The following is a 21,923-nucleotide window of genomic DNA, read 5'->3' on the forward strand; positions in this document are numbered from 1 at the left end:
TTTGAGAGTGGATAAAGTGTGAAGTGGCTGACAAAAGAATTTCATGAGAATGGGAGAAACCTGTGGGAGGGAGAACGTTGTCCACAAAGATGAAGATGGCTTTTTCAGCACTAAGTTTAATCCTTTTGCGAATGACGTAGACGAATTGGCCCACAGTCAAGTCCGCAGGGACTAGATACCTGCAATTTTTGGGCATTACAGATAACAGAGAGGCAAGGTTACCAGATACATCCTTGTTCAGTGAAAAACAGAAAGCACTCTGGAAAAGAAGACAAATTTACAGACTCCGCTTGGCCTAAATTTGTTACTTAGCTGAGAGGATGTCATTCTCTCTGCTTTTCTTTTTTGGTCCTTATCCTCTTCTTCCCTGTTGCCAGTTACCAACTTTTCTCTCTATACATTATGACACGCTGACACAACTTTCTTGGTCCGGTGTCATCGATGTGCTCACACAGAACAGGTGTACTCACTTTTTCTTATCAATGTTAGGAATGTCGCTTTTCTCAGCCTTCTCCACGATCACCTGTACAGCAAAAATATCAGATAAATCACCATGCACGTTAGTATAGGAATGTGCCCAGAAGACAACATTTGACAACAATATGCATTCAGCTAATATAGCGACTATCCATGATCCTTGAATGTATCCTTCCAACCAAGGCAAACTTGTTGAATACAGGAACAAACTCAAAGAGCAGTGCTTTCAAAGTTCATAACAGACTTGACATTGCATTTCTTCTGACCTTTCCCCAAGACAGTTTTTTTTTAAATATAAGCAGGGCAGGGTATAATGCGAAGCAATATCACAAGAACATTCTTTGACATGGATTACAGACACTGCAAGCAACCACTGCATTCGATGGGCAGGCTGCTCACAAACTAAGCAGGGCTGAAGAGGACAAGAGAAGATTATTTTTGCCCAAATGAATACCATGCAATCCTTTCCACTATGAAGTTGACATGTACATGGAAAGGAAAAGGGATTCAAGTGAAGAAACCACATCTTGGGCAACTTATTACACGTCAATAAAGATGACAGGAAAAAAAAAGGACTGACAAAATTCAGAAGTTCATGAAGCAGAAATACATTTAAAGAAAAACTTAGAATCAGAAGCAAAAAATACAAGTACAAGAAATCGATGAACATGATCAATCCATATAATGTTCCATTAAAAAGAGAAGACACAGTCCACATAAAAAAAAAAAGTCACAAAGAAGAGAGCATGAAGGCCTAAAATCATCACACTAGAAGATAAAGTATGAAAACCGCATGAAGATTTAAAAGAAAGAAAAAAAAGTCAGAATTGTTGTAAGTTTCATTTCAAGACAGCCAAAAATTACCTTTTAAACCAAAACCATGAAAGAAATATTTTCTCCCGATTGAGCCTCATAAGGAGATATCCAATTTCCAGCTACTTGCGTCTTGCATGATTTTTCAATAATAAAACCACTATGCTACTTAGAATTCAGGAGACAATAACAACTACATTGTGAGAGGACAAGAACATCTGGAACATAAACAAACTAACAGAACAAAGAATGACCCCAAACAAGACCCACACGAAAGGTCAATTAACAGAACAAAGAATGACCCCAAACAAGACCCACACGAAGGATCTTGTGACCCTTCAAGGAGTGGAACAACACCTTGTGGGTTTACCTTTCATCACAGCAGTACACACAATTAACTCCAGATCATTTGGAGCCTTAAAGAGAGTTAGTTAAAGAATTCTATAGGTTCCCACTAAGAAGAATACATTGCGTCAGAAGCTAGAATATGCTTCCATTAAGAGAAATATCCAACTTCTCTGAGACTTTTATGTGCTTCAAAAACTTCACGCCCTGCACTTAGTTGATCCTAATCAGCCAGAGACTATAGAAATAGGAAAATAGTACAAAATGGTCAAGCATTCCGGATCAACTTTTGCAGCTTTTGATAATCAATTAAAAGCTATTCCCCCCAACCAGCTGCAATTAGTCCAAAAAGACATGGCCACCATAAAAAAGAAAATGTTCAAATCAAGACCATCAAAAAACTAAAAAAGAGCATATGAAACACACCATCGACATCTTTTCTTTTCTTGAATGTTCCATTGACATCTATTTTTAACAAAGACAATACTTCACTTGGGGAAATAACTAACACGATCCAACGTGTCTTACTCTCATGGAAACAAACTTTTATTACAGCAATGATTAATCTAATGGGGGAGATTGTTTGTTAAGCGTGTATCTGTTTTATAGTAACAAAATGTGTCAACAACTAATTAAGAGAACGCCACATCAAAAAGTGAAACTGGAGAAGAGACATAGGAAATATAAAAAAGCAGAAGTGAGAGAAAAAGCAACCAGTAAACAACTCACTAAGTCAAACATTTTACTTAATAATATAAAAATATGGTTTGCATTTTCCTTCTTATTCATTAGAATAAAGGTCAATAGCACCCCTGATATTACATGCTAAATAGTTATCTAGGTAAGAAGTTAAGCTTGTACTTCACAGTTAAAAAAGCCAAAGGAGGGGTAAATATGAGCCTTTTTGATGGAATACTAGAGGGGACTAACTAAATGTAAGAGTATATATATGAGCCTTTTTGATAGAATACTAGAGGGGACTAACTAATTGTACACGTCTTCAGAAATGAATGAAAAGCCTTCCACTGAGATGAGTCATTCTTTTTAATAGTGGCATGAACTGACCAGCTAACTCAACAGACATCTACCAGAAGTTGCCACCAAATCAGACTAACAGAAGCTTGAGCCTGAATCTAATCACAAACCCTTTGTGAACTTCTCTTCCTTTTTAATAGTCCTTGTGGACTATTATTTATCAACTATTAAACCAATAAGAGGAGCGTAGAATAAGAGGAGCGTAGGTGTTCATTATAAGTACATCTTCTAGGCACAGACAACGCTGATTTGTCATCCATCTGTCCCCACTCCAGGCATGAGCAGCAGGAGATCAAGTGATACAAGAAAAATTTCTCATTGAAATTTTCCAATTGGAGAAGCAGCAACTATGAATTTTTTTCCCATGGAGAATAGCCCTTCAAAAAGGCAAAGCATGGGGCAAACTCAGATTATGATAAATGTGCAATATTGCCACCCAAAAGTAGTCAGAACCTCAGTCTTAACAAACCCATGTAAATAGGTATCTAAGAGACTATTGTTCCCAAAGGCACCACAGCGGTTGTGCAATAATCACAGTAGCAAGTCTACAACCAGATCCTAAAAAGTGCTTTTTTACTTCTCATCAGTCACAAGAAGAGCAAAGAAGCACCACATAAACTCTCATGAGAAAGTTACTGATCATCTCTTTGACCTTCTCACATTCTTTTTTACTTTCCACAAGTTAATTTTTTAAGGATTAAACATGACCTCAATTCTTTATTAAGTACAATGACATTGTGATTGAATAACAAACTAGAGATGACCAGATTTTGAATTGAGAGCAAGAAAGAAATGTAATGCTTAGACATATTAAGAATGAGGGACTTGCCAAAATCAGAAAAAGAAAGGGAAATAGGAAAACATTGTTTCAAGACAAACACTGAATACAACTTTAGGCAAGAGTGACTACTTATAGAACATACAAGCAACTATAAAGGATAAAATACGCAAAAGAGTTGAAGGCTTATTTTTACCGGAACCCTATCAGGATATTTCTCCCTGATTCTTGCTGCTTCAGCACGCCTTTTCTCTACAAGGAAGCAAAAACCATACAAGAACAAATATCAGTTGACAATTATTAGAGAACTCAAACAAAATATCAAACAAGGACAATCAGCCAAGAAAAATACCTAGGTCATGTTCCTCCTTGAAGTAGCTCTTTGCCATCACTCCTGCAAAGCATGAAAAGATATAAACCAATCGGAGCATAAAGCAAACATTCAATTCCGATGGCAACCAAGATACGGCCCCAATAACAAATTTATTTAACCAACGCACAAAATTAAAATCTGATAATACTCTAAAAAAGAACAACACTAACCTTACACTACAAGCAATAACACATTAAAACTCATAGAAATTTTCATCCTTTCCTATAGAAAATAAATAACTTCAGATAATAAAAGTAAACAATCAAGAGTTCAGGATAGGCAATCCATGCAATTCAAACACTAAAGTTTAGAAGAAGAAGAAAAAAAACATACAATCTCAAAAACTCCGAAATCGACAAGCCCTAAAATACCACAACGAGACTCCAACCATCCGAACAACGATCACAATAGTTTTCAGCATCCAAAATCATCAAACCCAGGCAAACCAAATTCAGAACTCAGTCCAACTGAATCTCAGACACAAAACAACAATAACAAATCACTAGGCAAAAATCGAGAAGAAAACGACAGGAGAGCAGGAAATCCCTTAACCTTTTTGGGACGGATGAAAATCGCTCACTGCAAGGGCGGTAATGCAGAGCCTGGGTTTGATCGTGAGGATAACAAAAAGGAGCCTTTTCCTAGTTGGAAAGCGTAGAACAGGAATTTATATACAAGTCCTCTAATCTATTTAAACACGTCTCCGTCTACTTATTAAACTCTAATCTAAATTTTTTATTAAATTGGAAGACGGAGTTGAGTCGCAGGAGATAAATCACAGGGGCCACGCAAGGAACCTCAACGTCAGCCGTTGGGGAGACAAAAACAGAGTTTAAATATTCATCCTCTTCTAACTACATGTCTCTATTTATTATAATAGGACAGGCTAATAATTTCACTGGGATTCCTCTACAAGAACTGTAGCCGGTAACCCGGACCTACCACCGGGACTCCACTCGGAAGTCCGACAAAGTTGCTAATGACTGCCGCCGTGAAAGAAGAATAGAAAGATGGTGTGCGATTTGTGAGATAAAAAGTGGCGTAAAAAAAGGATCTGGTCTCCCAAGTTCTGATGTTGGCTCCTCATCTCTTATACTGAATTGCCCAAATGCTGAATGATTTACCCCTTTACTTAACCCCCCATACAAGCCTGTAAGTGTCAATAGAAATGCAAAGAATAATGTAATATTATAATCGTGTTATACCTGCCCTTAAGAGAACGTTGTCCTCAAGGTTCTAGAAATTTGGAAGTTGTAGTTTGAAAGTCTCCTTGTCTTCCCTTCTCTGAAAGAGATAAAGGATAGTATCTATAGATAACTCTTATCCTCATTGTAATGCTTATCTTGTAATGTTATCTTCTTTTCAGTTAATATCTTTATAAGCTATAAATTGAGCTCATCTCCATCAATATATACGGTGAAAAATATTTTCTTCTTCCTTCTGATTATTCAATATGGTATCAGAGCGGGAACGAGATGATTTAGAGCAATTGCTTATGCCATACAAAAAAAAATTTCTTCTCGTCCTCTGCCTCGCCCCCGTAACTCTCTCTCTACAAATTCCTCTCTACGCCACACTCTCGTCCACGCCTCTATTGAGCTCTGACTGAGCCTTCAAGCACCGCCGATGAAAGACGCTTAGCCATCGGAACGAGCTTCTGTTGTCCCGCTACTGCTCTCTCTGCATCCCCCCTCTGCAACTCTCAATTTTTTTCTTGTACCCGCTAAACTTTGACGGAGCCTCTGAAAGCCGTTGAGCCATTGGCGAAACCTTCCAACGCCTCGCACCCACACCACTCACGACTATGCCAACGGATGAAACCAGACAACGCGAGTGAGGTTGAAGACGATGCACGACGCACATGTCGTCCGTATGAGTCCCACGTGCGGAAAAAAAAGAGTCACACTGCCCTCCCCTCTACTTCGACAACTCGGCAAGTTCCAACTCGATTTATGAGGTCCAACATATTTCTCTTAACGATCGTTGAACTTGTCAACATGAATTTATTCTTTCCTTGTCATTTGAGTTTGTGCTCATGGCAAATGGCAAATAGCATGCACAAAGACACATTGTTCTACAATGTCCTATCTTTTGTTAGATGTATCCACAATTGTCACCACCGCCAGCTTTTTGCTCAACTCCTAAATGGCAACCACACCTTTCAACACAATGGCAACCACGATCACATCTTGCAACCACCACCTCTTCTGTTGATTCTTCTTGATTCGTGGATAGTGGCGCTTCGCATCACATTACATCCAACTTGAGTAATCTCTCTGTTCACACTCCTTATGACGACACTAATGACATTGTGATTGGGGGGGGGCAACACTTTTGTAGGGTCAAACAAAGAATGGTGCGTACGAGTGGTCATCATCATCAACCCAGTCTTCACCGTTAGTAGCCTTTTCCAATGTCAAGACCACTTTATCTGCATGGTATCATCGCTTATGTCATCTATCTTCTCCAATTCTAAGGCACATTGTTTCTACTTTGCAGTTAGATTTATCGCATATTGCAATTCTTGTCAATGCAATAAGAGTCACAAATTACCATTCTCCCACTCCTCTCTTGTCTCTTCTTCCCCTCTTGACATCATTTTCTCGGATGTTTAGACATCTCCTATTTATTCTATTGATGATTTTAAATATTATGTTATTTTTGTTTATCACTTTACAAAGTATATCAATGTTTGATAAATTTGTCCAATTTAAATCTCTTGTTGAAAACTTCTTTGGTAAATTGATTAAAACATTCTATTTATATAATGGGGGGGTGGATATCTCGTCAACCGTCTATCAATTCCCATGCTTAATTTTTTTCATCATATGCCAAACTTTTTGGCACTCCTCCTAGCTACGCTCCATGTTCATCTGCTTGTGTTTTTCTTGGTACTCTACCACTCAAAGTAGCTATTAATGTCTTGAACCCACTATTTCTCATCTTTATCTGTCACGTCATATTAAATTCGTTGATTTTATCTTTCCCTTCACTAAACTTCAGTCTCACCTCGACCGTCCTTTGTCTGACACACTCTTCCACTGGTGTTCCTCTGTGTCCTTACTTCCGGTTACCGACACATCAACTATAACTTCAATCCTTGCGCCCTCTGCAAGGTCCATTCGAGACCTAGCACTTAACCCCATTCAAACACCTCCCTCATCGGCCGACACACCCACCATTCATACATGATGCTTCCCCTCCCTATGTTATTGTCACCAGATTCAATAACAACATTTACAAGCTCATCCAAAAAATTGATTCGTACTAAACATCTATTTGATGGCTATATTGGTAGATACATACCTCGCTTAGTTGCTAAAGGGTCTCACCAGCGCCCCGGGGTTGATTATCATGAAACCTTTAATCCCATTATCAAGCTTACTACTATTCATATTATTCTTAGTTTTGCTGTAAGTCGTGGTTGGTTGCTTCAACAACTTGATGTCAATAATAAATTTATCCACGGTACCCTGTCTGAAGATATTTTTATGGCACAACCACTGGGCTTCATTGATCGTAATCATCCTCACCATGTCTACAAACTTTGCAAGGCTATCTACGATCTCATGCAAGCCCCACATGTTTGGTATCATGAGTTGCATCTATTTCTTATCACCTCTGGCTTCATCAATTCTCATGCAGACTCCTCTATATTTATCTCTCACGCAAGTATTGTTATGACGTATATTATGGTCTATGTGGATGACAACATTATTTTAGGAGACTAATCAAGCTAATGCAATGTTCATCCACCTTCTAGCTCAACGTTTTTCACTCAAGGATCTTGGTTCCTTCACTTACTTTCTCGGCATTGAATTGTTCCTCATTCTCTAGGCTTACTTCTTCTCAACATCGGTATATTTTTTATCTACTTGCTCGTACACTCATGAAAAATGTAAAGTTATGCCTCTTGCCACACTTGCTGGCATTTTGTCATCACTGGAACTATCTGTCATCACTACTATTGCATTTCTATCCCCAGCCTTCAAAAATTAACAACAGAAGTTTTCGTTAAACTCTAGTGTGGCTTCTATTGTTGGTATTACTGTTACCATTTCTTTGGTTGGCAGAACGTGGCAGGATTGTGGTATCATCCGTATAATATCCAGCAAAACGTATCTATTGAAAGATCATTTCATCTTGGAAAATTGCCTTCGTTTCATTGTTGGTATCACTCTTGGTTTCCATTTGAAGCTGAAATCAGCTCAGAAAGATCTGTTCTGCCTAGAATATCATTCCAGAAGTTGTCGTCGCTGCTGATTTCTTGGTGATTATTTGGATGACCGGTGATTGTTTGATCTTTTTTTAGTATTCGTGATCTTTACTACTCCCAATTTTTTGGCTGGTTGATTCTTTTTCGGAATTCATGATCCTTACTACTCCCGAGTTGCTGGTTGATTGATCCTTTTTCGGTATTCCTGATTCTTACTACTCTCGATCTGATATGGCTAAATGCTCTTTAGAAACTTATCTTCAGCTCACTTGGTATCGTCAACTCGTTGATCAAGCCTAACTCAAATTATTAAATTAAGATTTACTGCTGATAATACAAAGTTAAATTTGGACTAGTACCTTAATCTAGCGACTTTAACCAACTCGTCCACCTCATTGATGATATATCCTGAGTTGTTGAGCTGATTACTGCATTTTGACATTGACCCAAACTAGGACAACTCGGACTCATGAGTCATTCTGACTTGGCCATCTTGACTCGGTGATACTCAAATTAAATCAGGCTATTGACTCGACAATATTGATCTAGTGACTTAACTTTACTCGTAATCTTGCATTAATACCTGAATTGGCTTGATTCGGTTGCTTGATTCAACCACACTCGGTACCTTGGTCGGCTGGAGTCAGTATCTTCTCCAGGCTTAACACACCCACTGTGTTGGGTTATTACCTCTGATTATTACTAGTGTCAGTTTGCACCATGATGAAGATTGTCTCTGTCAAAGAATTTGCACTACTATAGAAGATAAAGTGTCTAATGGTTTGTACAAACAACCATGCCACCTCCTACAAGATTTCTCCTATTGTTGCTACCTTTATAACAGGTATGATCTCAGCTACCTCTCCATCCTAGATCATTGACTCTGAGGCTTCTGAGCAATTGACAGGTAATGGTACCCTCCTGAATTCTATATCTCCTTGTTTACCTGCCAAGTTTGTTTTTATAGCAGATGGATCCCAAACCTAGGTACGTGGGGGTGGGGTTCCTATTTGTTACACCTATTCTTCATTTAAAAGATGTCTTATTTGTTCCTGAGTTTTCATTAAATCTTTTATCTATTAGTCTAACTCACAAAAAAATTTAATTATTCAATCACTTCTTCTTCCACTTCTTGTGTTCTTCAAGATCTGAATACAAAGCAGGTCATTGATGGAGACCGTGAAAGGGGGGGGCTCATGTTAAGTTGTGGAGCCTAATCAATGCCTTACACTGAGTCGATACGCGGATTGAAAGACAAGACACCAGTATTAGGGTTTTATCATCATCACGGAGAAGGACATTGAGTTGCAACCTGAGAGAGATTAGAGAAAAACACATGTAAGTGTGTGCGATTTCTCTTTAAAAACTATTTCATCTTCATAGTGGATTACTACAGCGACGGAAGACAGGACGTAGTCTCACCTTGAGAACTTGTATAAATCTTGTTGTATTTTCGTGCTTGCTTGTTTCTTCTTCCTTGCTCGTGTTAGTTTTGAATTAGGGCGTTTAATTCCTAACAACTCAAACAAATTATTCCTACATTACAATCTATTTTAGGTCTCAACTGCGAAGATTGTCAAGTGAGTAAACACCAATGAAGTACTTATTCTCTTCACGGTGAAACCAAAAGTCTTTACCCTATTCTCTTTAGTTCATATTCATGTATGAGGCCCAATGAATATCTTCAATGTTTCCTGGTCTAACTATTTTGTTACCTTTGTGGATGACTTCTCCCGAGCAACATGGTTGTTCCTCATAAAAGAGAAAATAAGAAATCTTACCTCATTTTAAGTCCTTTTGTACCATGTTTTCTACTCAATTCAATACTCCTTTAACGATTCTTCGCTCCGACAATGCCAAGGAATATCTGTTTACAGACTTCCAATCTTTTTTCAGGAAAAAGGCATAACTTACCAAACCTCTTGAATCTACATACTACGAAAAATGCCGCTTCTAAAAGAAAAAATAGACACCTTCTTGAGGTTGCCCGTGCTTTACTCTATCATATGCATGTGCCTCATTTCTACTGGCCCCATGTTATCCTCACAGCTTGTTATCTTATTAAAAGGCTACCTTCTTCTGTACTTGGTAACCAAACATCATAGTCTTACCTTTTTCTTGGTGATAAGTTGTTCTCTCTTCATGTGCTAGTTTTTGGGTGTACATGTTTTGTCCATAATACTTCTCAAAATACTGCTAAATTGGATCCTAGGGAAATTAAATGTATTTTTTTTTTGGGAACTCTTGTACTCAAAAAGTATATGTCTGTTATAATCCTCCTCTTAGAAAATTGTTTGTTTCTAGTGATGTCACATTCTTTGAGGACTAGGCCTATTACCTACTCACCGGTGCTCCACTTGGTTTTTCTACAACTAATGAGTTTCCTAAACCTATTGTGCCCATTGATGACTCAGCAACTCATGGCCGTATTAATGTACCTACCACACCCCCTGACACATTGCCCGACACTATACTTGTGGAGTCTCCAGATTCTTCTGAGGTAAGCTCTCCTTCTCCACCTATTTTTAGTCCTTCATTTGATATCCGACCCATTGCTCTTCAAAAAGAACCTATGGCCTGCACCCAACCCTCTACCTCTCATCCCTTTGTTAATTTTTTATCTACCCATCGATTATCCCCATCTTGCCATCAATTTCTTGCTTCCATTTCTTTTGTTGCTATTCATCAATCTTATCAAGAGGCCCTTAAAAATCTAGGATGGAAAGTAGCCATGGACAAAGAAATTGTAGATACCATATGGTAGTAAGCTGTAAATGGATCTTCACTGTCAAACAAACTTCGGATGGCACAGTGGCCCGACTTAAAGCCCAACTTGCAGCTAAAGGCTAAAGGATAAACGTTATACCCAATGTTATTTGTTAATTGTGAGAAAACTTTTCCCCCCATCCCTAATCTCAACTCGGTGCGTTTCTTATTATCTCTGGCTGCTAATTCTTGATGGCCTATTTTTCAGCTAGATGCAAAGACTACCTTCCTCAATGATGAGATTAAGGAAGAAATTTATATGTAGCAACCACTTGGATATGTGGTTGAGGGGTAGTTGGTGTGTCACCATACAAAATCATTATCTGGTTTGAAACAATCTCCACGAGCCTGGTTTGACAAATTTTGTCAAGCAATAACTCATTTTGGGTTCACAAGGTGCTCTCTGGACCAATTTGTATTTGTCAAACATAATAAGAAAGGAGTTGTACTACTTGCCGCATATGTGGATGATATTATTCTGACAGGTAGTGATTCCGATAAGATCGTTCAAGTAAAAAATAATAAATGCAATGAATTCAAGATGAAAGACTTGGGACTTCTTAAGTATTTTCTCGATATTGAGGTTCTTCAATCCAAGAATGGTATTTTATCCCAGAGGAAATATGTTCTTGACTTTCTTGAAGAAACATGAATGATAGGATGTTGCCCTGCTGACACTCCCATGGAGACCAATACAAAACTATGTATTGGCTCAAGTGAAGAAGTTGATGTTGGCAAGTAGCAGAAGCTCGTTGGCAAGCTTATTTATCTCACCGTGACTAGACAAGATAGTTTCTTTGTAGTCAGTATGGTCAGTCAATATATACATAAACCTCAGATGTCTCATTAGCAGGCATTAGAGAGGATTCTCTGGTTCTTAAAAAGGGAACCAGGACAAGGGCTTTTATATAAGTGTCATGATCATCTCAATATTGAAAGCTTTGTCGATGTGGATTGGGTTGGATCACCAAATGATAGGAAATCTACTTCAGGATATTGCACTCTAGTTGGAAGCAACCTTGTTACATGGTGGAGTAAAAAAATGTGGTTGCAATGTCTAGCGCAGAAGCAGAATACAGAGCCATGGCACATGCGGTAAGCTTATTTGGATTAAATCTCTTCTAACTGAATGATGATTCCACAAAAGAAGGCCCTATGGAACGCCATTGTGATAATCAAGTATCAATCCACATTTCCTCCAACCCAGTGTTTCATGAGAGAACAAAGTATATCGAGGTGGACTATCACTTTGTGAGAGAAAAGTTGCAAGTTGGAATCATAAACCTTAAACATGTATCAACTCATGGACAACTTGCTGATATGTTCATGAAGTTACTCAAGTCCAAAATTATCTCCACTGCATGTACCAAGCTAGGGTTATACGATGTCTTTTCACCTCCAGCATAAGGGGGAGTGTAGAAAGTCTTGGACAAGCTTACGTGGTATTATTATAAATATCTTATGTTCTTTATCTTTTGTTCACTTTCTCTATATACTTATAATTTATGTACTCTTGACATCTATAAATAAAGGTTAAGGGTGAGGGTTTTTTGCATTGAACACAACCCTCATTCTCCATCCTCCAAATTTGTCACTTTTCTTCTTCTCACCCCTTAATCTTCTTCTACTTTGATCATATATCATGGAATCCTAAGTTACAACAACCATGTATAATGATAGACTATCTAGAACTCTGCATAGTTAACATCATAAAACATGATTGATCAACCTAATTGGATTGATCGATCAACAAGCTATTTTTGACAAGTTGAGAATTTGACTAACCGATGGCTTGATCAGTCAACAAGGTTGGAGACTTGGAGTTTCAAGGAGAACGTTGTCTCTCCAAATTTCAAGGGTCTAAGTTTTCCTTTTTTTTTTGGTATTTTCATTGTTTCTTCTTACGACTAATCTAGAACCAAGAAATCTCTATAGGAGAGTTTGGTAGAGCTAGAATCTAGTTGATCAATTGCAAGGAGAGATTTATGTTAGTGTATTTGAGCATACACAAATCTCAAAAGAGAACCTAGGAATGAGTAAAATTTTCCTAAGCAAGGGTTCTTGGGTTATGAATAGTAATAGAAGAACATCTATGATAAAAATTCTTTGTTTCCTATTATTTTGTGTGTTTGTTGATTGTCTTACTTGCATTTAATTTTATTTAAAAGTACTCAATTTTTAATTGTAAATTCTCAATTTACCCCCCTCTTGAGAAGCCACTCTAGGTCAATAGAACTTACCCTTTGCTCTATATCTTATTTATAATGATGGGTTAAAACCCTAATATATGTTCATGAGAACTTAAAATACTTAGTAATTAGAAGATATTCCATTAAACCACTTAATTACAAGATATGCTATTAGTACTTCTTCAACAACTCTCAATGTACACCAATTTTCAAACACACCAGCTCATAAGAGCAAATAAAGGTTTATTAGAAAAGGGATAAAAAAATTAAATAGTGCACATAAACCCATTCAAACCCCTCTCCCTCTCCATGTTTATATCTTATGAGACCAAACGCACCTTGGTTAGAACCAAGTCAAACAGTTTAGCTCAATTGCTGTAGAGGAAATTATGGGTTTTGTCACTGTCCAGCAAAAACCATGATATCAAGCTCCTTAATGTCACCCTTGAGCTTCATAGTGTGTTGGTTAAAATTTTCAGCCATTGCATATAAGGAACCTGTACAAAATGCTTCCTATAACTTAGCTCGAGTGCCTTGCTCATTCCCACTCATGGGTTGGTCAAGCTCGTCATTGAGAAGCAATAGGAAATGCTAGGGTTGATGCCATGGAGGAAATTTTTTTATCACAATTAAAGTATAACCCCTGAGTACGCTTACTTTCAATTTCTATGGATGAGTTTGTGAGAGGGTTTAGGCCGTTCATTTCGGAAGAACATGGTACTGTTATGGTGGTGGCCTTTCTTCGTTTTAGATCCATTTTGGTGTGGACAGACACTTAGGTCTGTTTGGAACCCTTAGAAAAGAAAATAAAATAAAAATTCGATCATTATTATTTCCAAAAATAATTAGTGAAAGTGAAATAATGATCAAACTTTTATTTTTACTAACTATTTTTTAGGAGTAATAATGGCCAAATTTTCATTTTTCTTTTTTGATGAATGGTGAATTTTTCCTCTTGAACACTGGTCAGCCCAGTAACCTCCACCATCATTTTTAGGTTAAAAGAGCTAATCTCCGCCACTATATCCTTCAGCAGCCTATTTGACAAAGCAACTCTTTCATATCCCTTAAGGCCAAAGCATGGATAAGAGGCCTGCACAAACTCAACCCCTTGAAGCTTGCCATTGTTCTCCTTATGACTATAGTACCATTACAAGGCTTCTCCCTAAAATAAAAAAATTGCTAGATCAATTTTCTGGTCCTCCCTAATTTGATGATAAGTTACTACTCGGGCCTAGCCTGTCGTTTCTCTTTTTGTTTACACTAGCAAACGTAAAATTGCAAATTACTATCAAAAGTAACTTGATCACACAGGCATTTTCTGTTGGGTTGATTTGGTTGTTTTTGTGATAGATTGGTTTATTATTCATCACAAGAAGGTAACATTTCAGACAGGAGTGACTTTAGACTTCTGAAGAGGCTAGTCAGCTGTCGCTTTAAAATGAAATCAATGGATAAAAAACCTTTGACAAGCCACTCACCTGTACAACAACAATAAAGCTTGAAAAAAGAGCGTTCTTACCATGAGACCTGAATTTATTGGAAATGACTTTACAGATTATAGTGTGCTTACACAGTCAAAAAATAAAAATAAAAAAATGGAAAGCACAACTATTTAGCAATTTGGCAGCCTCATAGAGAGTAAACCTCACTAAGCTCTTAATCCGCTTAAATATACAATACAATCGGACACCTATAAGTGCAGGAATAGACGTTATTTCATATTTGAAGGAGATTATTCACAGTAACTGCAACATTGTGGGTTCGCTGCAAATCCTGCATCAAGGGACATTGGATAGTGAAGAACTGAACAATGCGAGCAGATCTTGAATACAGAACAAGATTGTACGAGTACCTGAAGAATTAATTCATCTGGGATGTGTGGCAACACTTCCCGCACTGTGTCAGCCATTGCAAGTAAACTTGATATGTCGTCGTTAGTATTCCTAAAGCGCAACCCACTGGTGTTTCCATTGTATCTGACAGTAGGGCGCATGGGAGGAGCAGATGAACCAGAAGCTGCAGATGGGTGGGCCATGGGCCAAAGACTCCATGAACTACCTTCAATGGCAGTATGACCATAGGAATCACCCACAGATGCAAGGTGTCTCATCATCATCTGGCCAACCGAGCTAACTGCAGTGGATGGGCCAGCACCATCGAATCCTGGTCCTGGCCAAGGTGGCACCCAACCTGAATTCAACCCCATGCCTCTGTGAAGCCAAAGAAAACAAAATCACTCCAAATATGCATGATTAAATGCAGGAATTTGGACACAGTGACATGATAAAAGGTAAAGAGGCTAAACCTCCACAGGTTAGAGTCAGCAGTGTTCTCCTGCTGGTTAGAAAATGCCACCATAGGCGATAAGTGCCCAGGTCGGACACTTTGGTCCAATCCTGAACTTAATTGCCAAGCAAGCTGCTCATCACGCAAAACTTCTGCAGCCCAACTGCTTGCATAGTTTCCAGTCGCACCTGCAAAGAGAGGCCTTCGACAAGTCGGGCATGCATGCACTTCACTCAGACCTTGATCCAACCTGGCCAGTGATGTATCATAGCATCACAAAATGCATATTGTTGAAGAACATAAATGAGGATGCATCATTAAATGAATAGATAACACTTTGTAATCAGTAAAATGAAAATAAAAAATGTGAAAGAATAAAAAAAAAAAAACAAGGAAAAAACAGCAGATCTATCAGCTTAACCACATGTAAGCTTTTCAACAAAAAATAAAAATAAAAATAAATTCGTATTCTATTATTAACTCAAATTACTTATAGATTCCCTTAATACTATCACCTAAAACCATCACTCTCAACTTTTTTGTTTTGCATAAATGAGATTATAAATACAGAGAAAAGGGGGAAACCCCAAAATTACAAAGGAAAAGAACTCCCAACAACTAGGAGTTGGCCAGAGATTCCCTGATCAAGAACAAAATAAATTCAGACTATGAACAATTTGAAAAATATACCTCAAGAAGAGAACTGTATATCTTTACATAATCAGTAGACTACAAAACTAAATTTAAAAAATCAGACAAAGTTCAGCAAAGCAAAATTACAAAAGGACATGAATTAATCAAACAAAAAATAATGAACCAGTGGTTCAAATTCTCCCAGGCCGCCTACATGCATGAAAAATTTTATGAATACAGAAAGGGAGAAAACTAGTTGGTTTTTTTATAGTATATGCAGCAATATATAAAAATTCAAAAACTCCCAAACTCATCTCAAGTATATGAGCCATACCAAGACCTCAAGCATGCAAGATGGAAAAGGTGGTTGCAAGTCAGTCTTTTAGCTCTGGCCATTGGTTCCTGCAAGTTAATTAGACAATTATCACCTTCACACAACACAAGCTCCTAGTCTCAAAGATATTAAAACATCATGCAAACAAACAATAAGATAAACTTTACCCTGCAAATAGAACAATCATCATTGTAAGCATGCAATTCGTCTGCAGTAGCATCAGGAAGTACCCTATTGAAGCTACTTAATGCTTGCTTCAATTTGATGAAGCTTTTGACCCGCTTTATTATAGTGCTTACCAGTGCCTGTTAATAGACCAATGGATCAAAGTATGCCATTTTTTTTATTGAACAAAAAGGTTGTAGCAGAGAAAAGAAGCTATTGTATAATAATTGAACACAATCAGATTGACTTTGGAAATTTTGCTAACAAAATGGTTGTAACGAACCAATTTCACAGGGAAACAACATTTCTTTTTTTTTTTTTTTTTTTTTATAAAGAACCTTTCTTTTTTAATAAGATGCTTCATTAAAAGATGAAATAAAGATACAAACTAAAAGAGAGCTTTTCTAACAACGAGAGATTGCAGAGAAACACCTTGTTTAGCTAAAAACTCAGCAATACCATTTGCTGATCTAGGTACATGAGACCAAAAACAATCAAGAGAGGTAGTTATCTTCCTTATTTGATGAAAAATTCTCCAATCGCGCCAAGGAGGGTCTTTAACGTTTGAACACCAGTCAATAACCACCTTTGAATCTCCTTCAATAATGAGTGGAGTATTACAGTTATCCCGAAAAGTCACAAGACCTTGAAGAAGAGCAGACATTTCAGCATTGGTAGAATCTAAAACTCCCAGTGGACCTAAAAATGTTAGAAGCCGAATACCCATTGTATCTTGAATAACTCTTCCAATTCCTGCTTGACCAGGATTACCAAAAGAACTACCGTCAAAGTTCAGCTTTAAATAACCAATAGGAGGTTATTCCAGCTAACCATAATGGGAGGAAGAGATGGAACCGTCATATGAGCAATGATATTCCATGTATGCCGAAGGGAAATATTTTTCATGGAACTAAATTCAGATTGGGTGTGAAGCTAAGAGGAGATATGCCCTATAACCATTGACGCAGTCTCATTTTCAGGTCTGAACTCACAGGGAAACAACCTTGGCTGGGTGAGTTTGGAATTTCAATTAGCTAACATAGAAAGCTAACAGCTATAGTAGTAGTATTTTTTTTTAATGTTGATTACGCAAGCTCACTGCACTGAGACTAGAACCCACAACCTCACACTAAAAACCCTCCCATGTGGACATCGAGCCAAAGGCTTGATGCACACATATTATAAGATGTTTGCTTTGAAAATGATGTGAATGTGATTAAGAAAAAAGGGAAAATACAAAGGGCCCCTAACAATGAAGGAATATACACACACAAAAAAAAAAAAAGGAGAAACTGCAATGGAGTTGAATTGCTCGAAACATGATCTCACAGAGAAAACCCTGGGCACACAATGAGTCTGCCATATGATTGGCATACCTAGGAATACAAATGCAATGAACATTCAGATACAGTTCGTCTACAACCATCATTCAATCTTGTAAAGAAAAAAAAAAGAATTTATAGAGCAGAAATTTAGGGTTTAAATTCTTAGACATGATATTCTCAAAAGTCATACCAGGGATCAGGGGTCCAGCACGTGTATACTAACGTACAAAAGAAAATAAAAGGAATAAAAAATAAGAAATCTTGTATTAGATTTCCAAAGTCAGCCATATTCAAGCCAATTCCAACACACTCATTGATATGGTATACTGATTCATATTCCAAATCAACTGAAAGGATCATTCTGATTGAATCAGACTATTCAAATTTCAAAATAACACTAAACACTTTTTCCAACTATGCCCGGGACCAAATGTGAATGCCACAACTATAACGAATTGGTGTGGTAGAAGCACCTACACGTAAGTTCAGGAAGAGGACTACATCCACAAGATGGAAAGCCATGCCATGAAGCCACCAGATATAAAAGTAATGACCAAGTCCAGTTAACAAAGTCAACAAGTCTAGCAGAAAGCCCAAGTTGCGCATAAGAATGCCTTTCCATTCACATAACGTACCTACATTTTTACAGTTCAGAATCAGTTTTAAATGCAATTTAATACTAGAAGACTCAGAGGAAAGTTATATCTTAAAAAATTAGAGAACCATCAGAAAACAATAAAAATGTAGGTGCCTGTTATCTATCCCATAGTAACCATATGAATGAGCCTGATTAAACCTTCAATAGGCATGCTCAGTGGCAGGTAGAGAAGAAAGTGTTGAAGCAGAATGATCCACTCTATTTTTTTATTTTATTTATAAAACAGAACGATCCATTCTATTGTTGTTAGAAAGAAGCGCAAATATAAAGAAATAACAAAAGAAGCATGAAATACATAGACGATGCACTCTTTTAAAACACAAACAATTACAATAATAGTATTTGACAATAATTAAATTCAGCCCTCACAAGGACAGCTAAACATCATCTACAAGAAGAAATTATAATTGAAAAGGTTACCTGCAGCTGATCTATCAAACAGACAGTGGTAGTCAGCATTACCATCAATTGACAGACGGTGGCACATGTCAATTAACTGAAAGCCATGAATCATAGTTGCCTACAAGGCAAATATCAAGTTTCACAAAAAAACAGTCAACCACAGTTCAAAAATCATTTTCGCCTTCCAATTTCCAGTGAAAACAAATTATGCCGGTGGCAGAATTACCTGGAGTGTTTCAAAACCAAGGCACAGGGGCTCAAACAATGAAAGCAAAAATATGCTAGAACCCAGAGAAGTGTATATTAAAAGGCACAGCCTTATCCTGTAAATCACCAATACAGCACATAAGAGATGTATCCCAAAACACAGGCCTTCTGAAAAAGAAGAAATAAAAAGATAAATGAGAAAAAAAATAATAAATCCAATAAAGATATGACAGAGAATTGACTCTCTAAAAATGTCACATATACAGAAGTAATTGGTTTTTGAAAAGAATCAAGATTACCAAAATGGAATTCAAAAAGTTTAATATACACTCTTGCTTGCAATACAAGAAACCTGATTCACTATTGACAAATTTTTCCATGTCAGAGACAATTAATGGAGATCTAAATTTCAGAGTTTTTTTCTTTTTTTTTTTAATGTTGAACCCCTTTACCCTGGTGAGATTTTGAACCCAATTCCTCGTATGAGATTGCTCATAACACCATTCAGCCAAAGGCCCAATCCACGTAGAAATCAAGAATTTAGACTTTACTCAAGGAAGAATGAGAAGCATCCCATAGAAATGAGAATGAAAAGCGTACTGCATATAAGGCCACCAGATACCATCCCAACGCATTTCAATTCCAAATGAATTCATCGACAGGATCCATTAACATAACAATTCTCAAAAATTGAAGGGATGCGACAAGGCCCTGAAGCTTCACTTTTCCCAAGGACTATGCAAATCACAATACCAATTGGATAGACATGCACTGATAGAAAGGGAGGCCTCAAAGTTCATGAGTGAAGGCACCATTTTTTTGTTTTTTTATTTGTCCTAAGACAAATTGCAGGCCTGAAGTCCAGCAGTCTTCACTTTTTCTTTTTCTTTTTTTTGAAAAGTGGGAAATTCAACCAAAAGCAAAAGACAAGCACAGAGGTGCTGGCTAGACACCAACAGAAAGTTTACAACAAGGTATTGACTAAAACATCACCCGTAGCAAGTCGATCAGCAGTAAAATTTTGCCAACCGATAACCAAGAAACCAAACAATTTTTTTTTTTTTTTTTAGTAAATAGGTGTATATATTGCTAGAAGAAAAGGGAAAGAGTACAATACCTGGCTAAAAAGGACCTTCCTCCACAACAAGATGTTGGAGGGAAATGCCTAATTTAGCCTATATATCCGCAAGGTGATTAGCGGATCTAGGAATGTATTTCCAATTAAATTGCAATTGAGAAATTAAATTACAGATATCCTCAAACAAATTCCAGTGCCGCCAAGGGGGTTTAGAAGACTTCTTGCACCAATTGAAGACGACTTTTGAGTCTCCTTCAACGCAAAGAGGGCCCACCAGCCGTTGCTTGAAAAATTTTAAACCACTATACAGCCCAGAAAGCTCAGCAGTAATTGAGTCAGATACTCCAATCAGCCCAGCAAATGAAAAAAGAAGATTCCTATTCTCGTCATGGATGAGCCCTCCAAATCCAGTAGGCCTGAGGTAGCCAAAAGCGCTTCAGGAATTGCTGATCAAATCTCCACAAATGATCATGATGATGCTGCCCTGTAATCAATTCTCTATGTAGGTTTTGTGGTGAAAAACAAAAAGTTCACCATATGTTGTTGAATTGCAATTAGATTTTCAAATCAAGGGTACAATTCTCAACAAGTTTGTATAAGCTGCTGCTTCCCATCCTCCACTGATTTGATGGCCCAGAACTTTGCTCAGAACTTGCCACATATAGGTTTAGCTCTCTGGGAGGCTTTTGTTGCTGTTGTCCAATGGCAATTGTGGAGAGAACGTAATAACTGAAGTTTCAGCAGGACCTCCTCCTCACTGCGTCTGTCATGGGCCAATGTTTATAAAGCTCCTAAATTCCTCTCCCATTATCAGAAAGCATTGGAAATTAGTCTCCACTTTGTGAAGCATCAACCGCCTACCGCTGTTTCCTGAATTCCACCTCCCATTGGAAGCCTCAAATTGAATTTGGATGTAGCTCCTATGACTTGGTGGGATAATTAGGGACCATGACTATCTGTTCTATTTGCATTTTCTGGTTCAATTGGCTGGAAAGACTCAGCTGAAGCTGAAATAAGGGCACTTAATCAAGGTTTGCATATTTCCTTGGAGAATTTTTCAGCACCTTTAATAATAGAAAAAGATTCAGCAATTCTCATAAGTTTGATGAAAGAAAAGTTGAGGCCTCCTTGACATTTCAGATACATTCAAGGAGAAATCAAGGATGCTTGTAGAACTTCTGATGTTTTGTTGCAGCATAACTAAGGTCTGAATATTCTATTGCTGATGCATTAGCTAAAGAGGGTGTGGTTTGCCCATCTCTTGCATTTGGGAATTCCTTCCCCATTTAGTGTGTTGGGTTCCCTATATTGTATTGTACTGAATTCTTTATCAGTTGTATGAAAGCTATCCAACATTTCCAAAAACACAGCTCCACAGATGAGAAGCAACCTTCTAAATACCTTGACATAAAACTGGCCTTGTCATAGAAAGGGATAGTATCATGAGGGAGCAAACACTCTGCTGTTAGCAGTATTTGGAAGAAAATAAACTTTCTCCTAAAATATGTCTTTAGCTCTGTTCATTGACCAACTGTCTATTATTTCAAGACCGATGTGATGATTTTCCTGAGGACTGCTCCAAAATCAAAAGAACTGTAGAAGAATAACTCACTCGAATGCCAATCATGTTAAGAATTAAACGCCCTAATTCCAAACTAACGAGAGCAATAATAATAAACGTGGAAGAAGGGAAAAACAAGCACGAAAACAAACAACAAGATTTATACAGGCTTGCCTCACGAAAACTACGTCCTGTCTTCTGCCACTGTAGAAACCCACTATGAAGATGAAATACTTTACAAGAGATCTGCGACCAACTCAGTGTACGGCGTTAATTAGG

General features: G+C 37.6%; 2 protein-coding genes across 2 annotated transcripts; both read right to left on the reverse strand.

Annotated features, from left to right (window-relative positions):
* Positions 1–60: 60 nt before the first annotated feature.
* Positions 61–4,609, reverse strand: LOC137958329 (autophagy-related protein 8f; the record flags this gene model as incomplete). Its single annotated transcript, XM_068805295.1, has 5 exons — positions 4,374–4,609; positions 3,801–3,842; positions 3,645–3,700; positions 471–523; positions 61–179 (listed from the first exon to the last, which is right to left on the reverse strand). Coding segments are annotated over exons 2-5 (265 nt in total), but the record flags the coding sequence as incomplete, so codon positions are not given.
* Positions 4,610–14,493: 9,884 nt separating this feature from the next.
* LOC137958328 (E3 ubiquitin protein ligase RIN2-like) lies at positions 14,494–21,369 on the reverse strand. The gene is made up of 10 exons (XM_068805294.1): positions 21,260–21,369; positions 20,392–20,499; positions 19,025–19,121; positions 18,817–18,916; positions 18,216–18,373; positions 16,416–16,553; positions 16,249–16,316; positions 15,301–15,531; positions 14,848–15,205; positions 14,494–14,768 (listed from the first exon to the last, which is right to left on the reverse strand). The coding sequence occupies exons 1-10, from the start codon at positions 21,367–21,369 to the stop codon at positions 14,712–14,714; spliced, it is 1,425 nt and encodes a 474-aa protein (XP_068661395.1). The 3' UTR covers positions 14,494–14,711.
* Positions 21,370–21,923: the final 554 nt, after the last annotated feature.

The sequence above is a fragment of the Aristolochia californica genome, unplaced genomic scaffold (genome assembly GCF_029961685.1).
Source record: "Aristolochia californica isolate CCGP_79_NKW_82.1479 unplaced genomic scaffold, dmAriCali1.0.hap1 SCAF_299, whole genome shotgun sequence".
NCBI lineage: Eukaryota > Viridiplantae > Streptophyta > Magnoliopsida > Piperales > Aristolochiaceae > Aristolochia > Aristolochia californica.

What these genes read in the sequence shown, in the direction of transcription:
- LOC137958328 (XM_068805294.1), bottom strand. Translation starts at nt 21,369, where the DNA reads ATGGGGAAGGAATTCCCAAATGCAAGAGATGGGCAAACCACACCCTCT. An exon ending in CTTGCATGCTTGAGGTCTTG is followed by an intron (nt 15,532 to 16,248) that starts GTATGGCTCATA and finishes ATCACTGGCCAG; the next exon opens with GTTGGATCAAGGTCTGAGTG. An exon ending in GCTGACTCTAACCTGTGGAG is followed by an intron (nt 15,206 to 15,300) that starts GTTTAGCCTCTT and finishes TTGGCTTCACAG; the next exon opens with AGGCATGGGGTTGAATTCAG.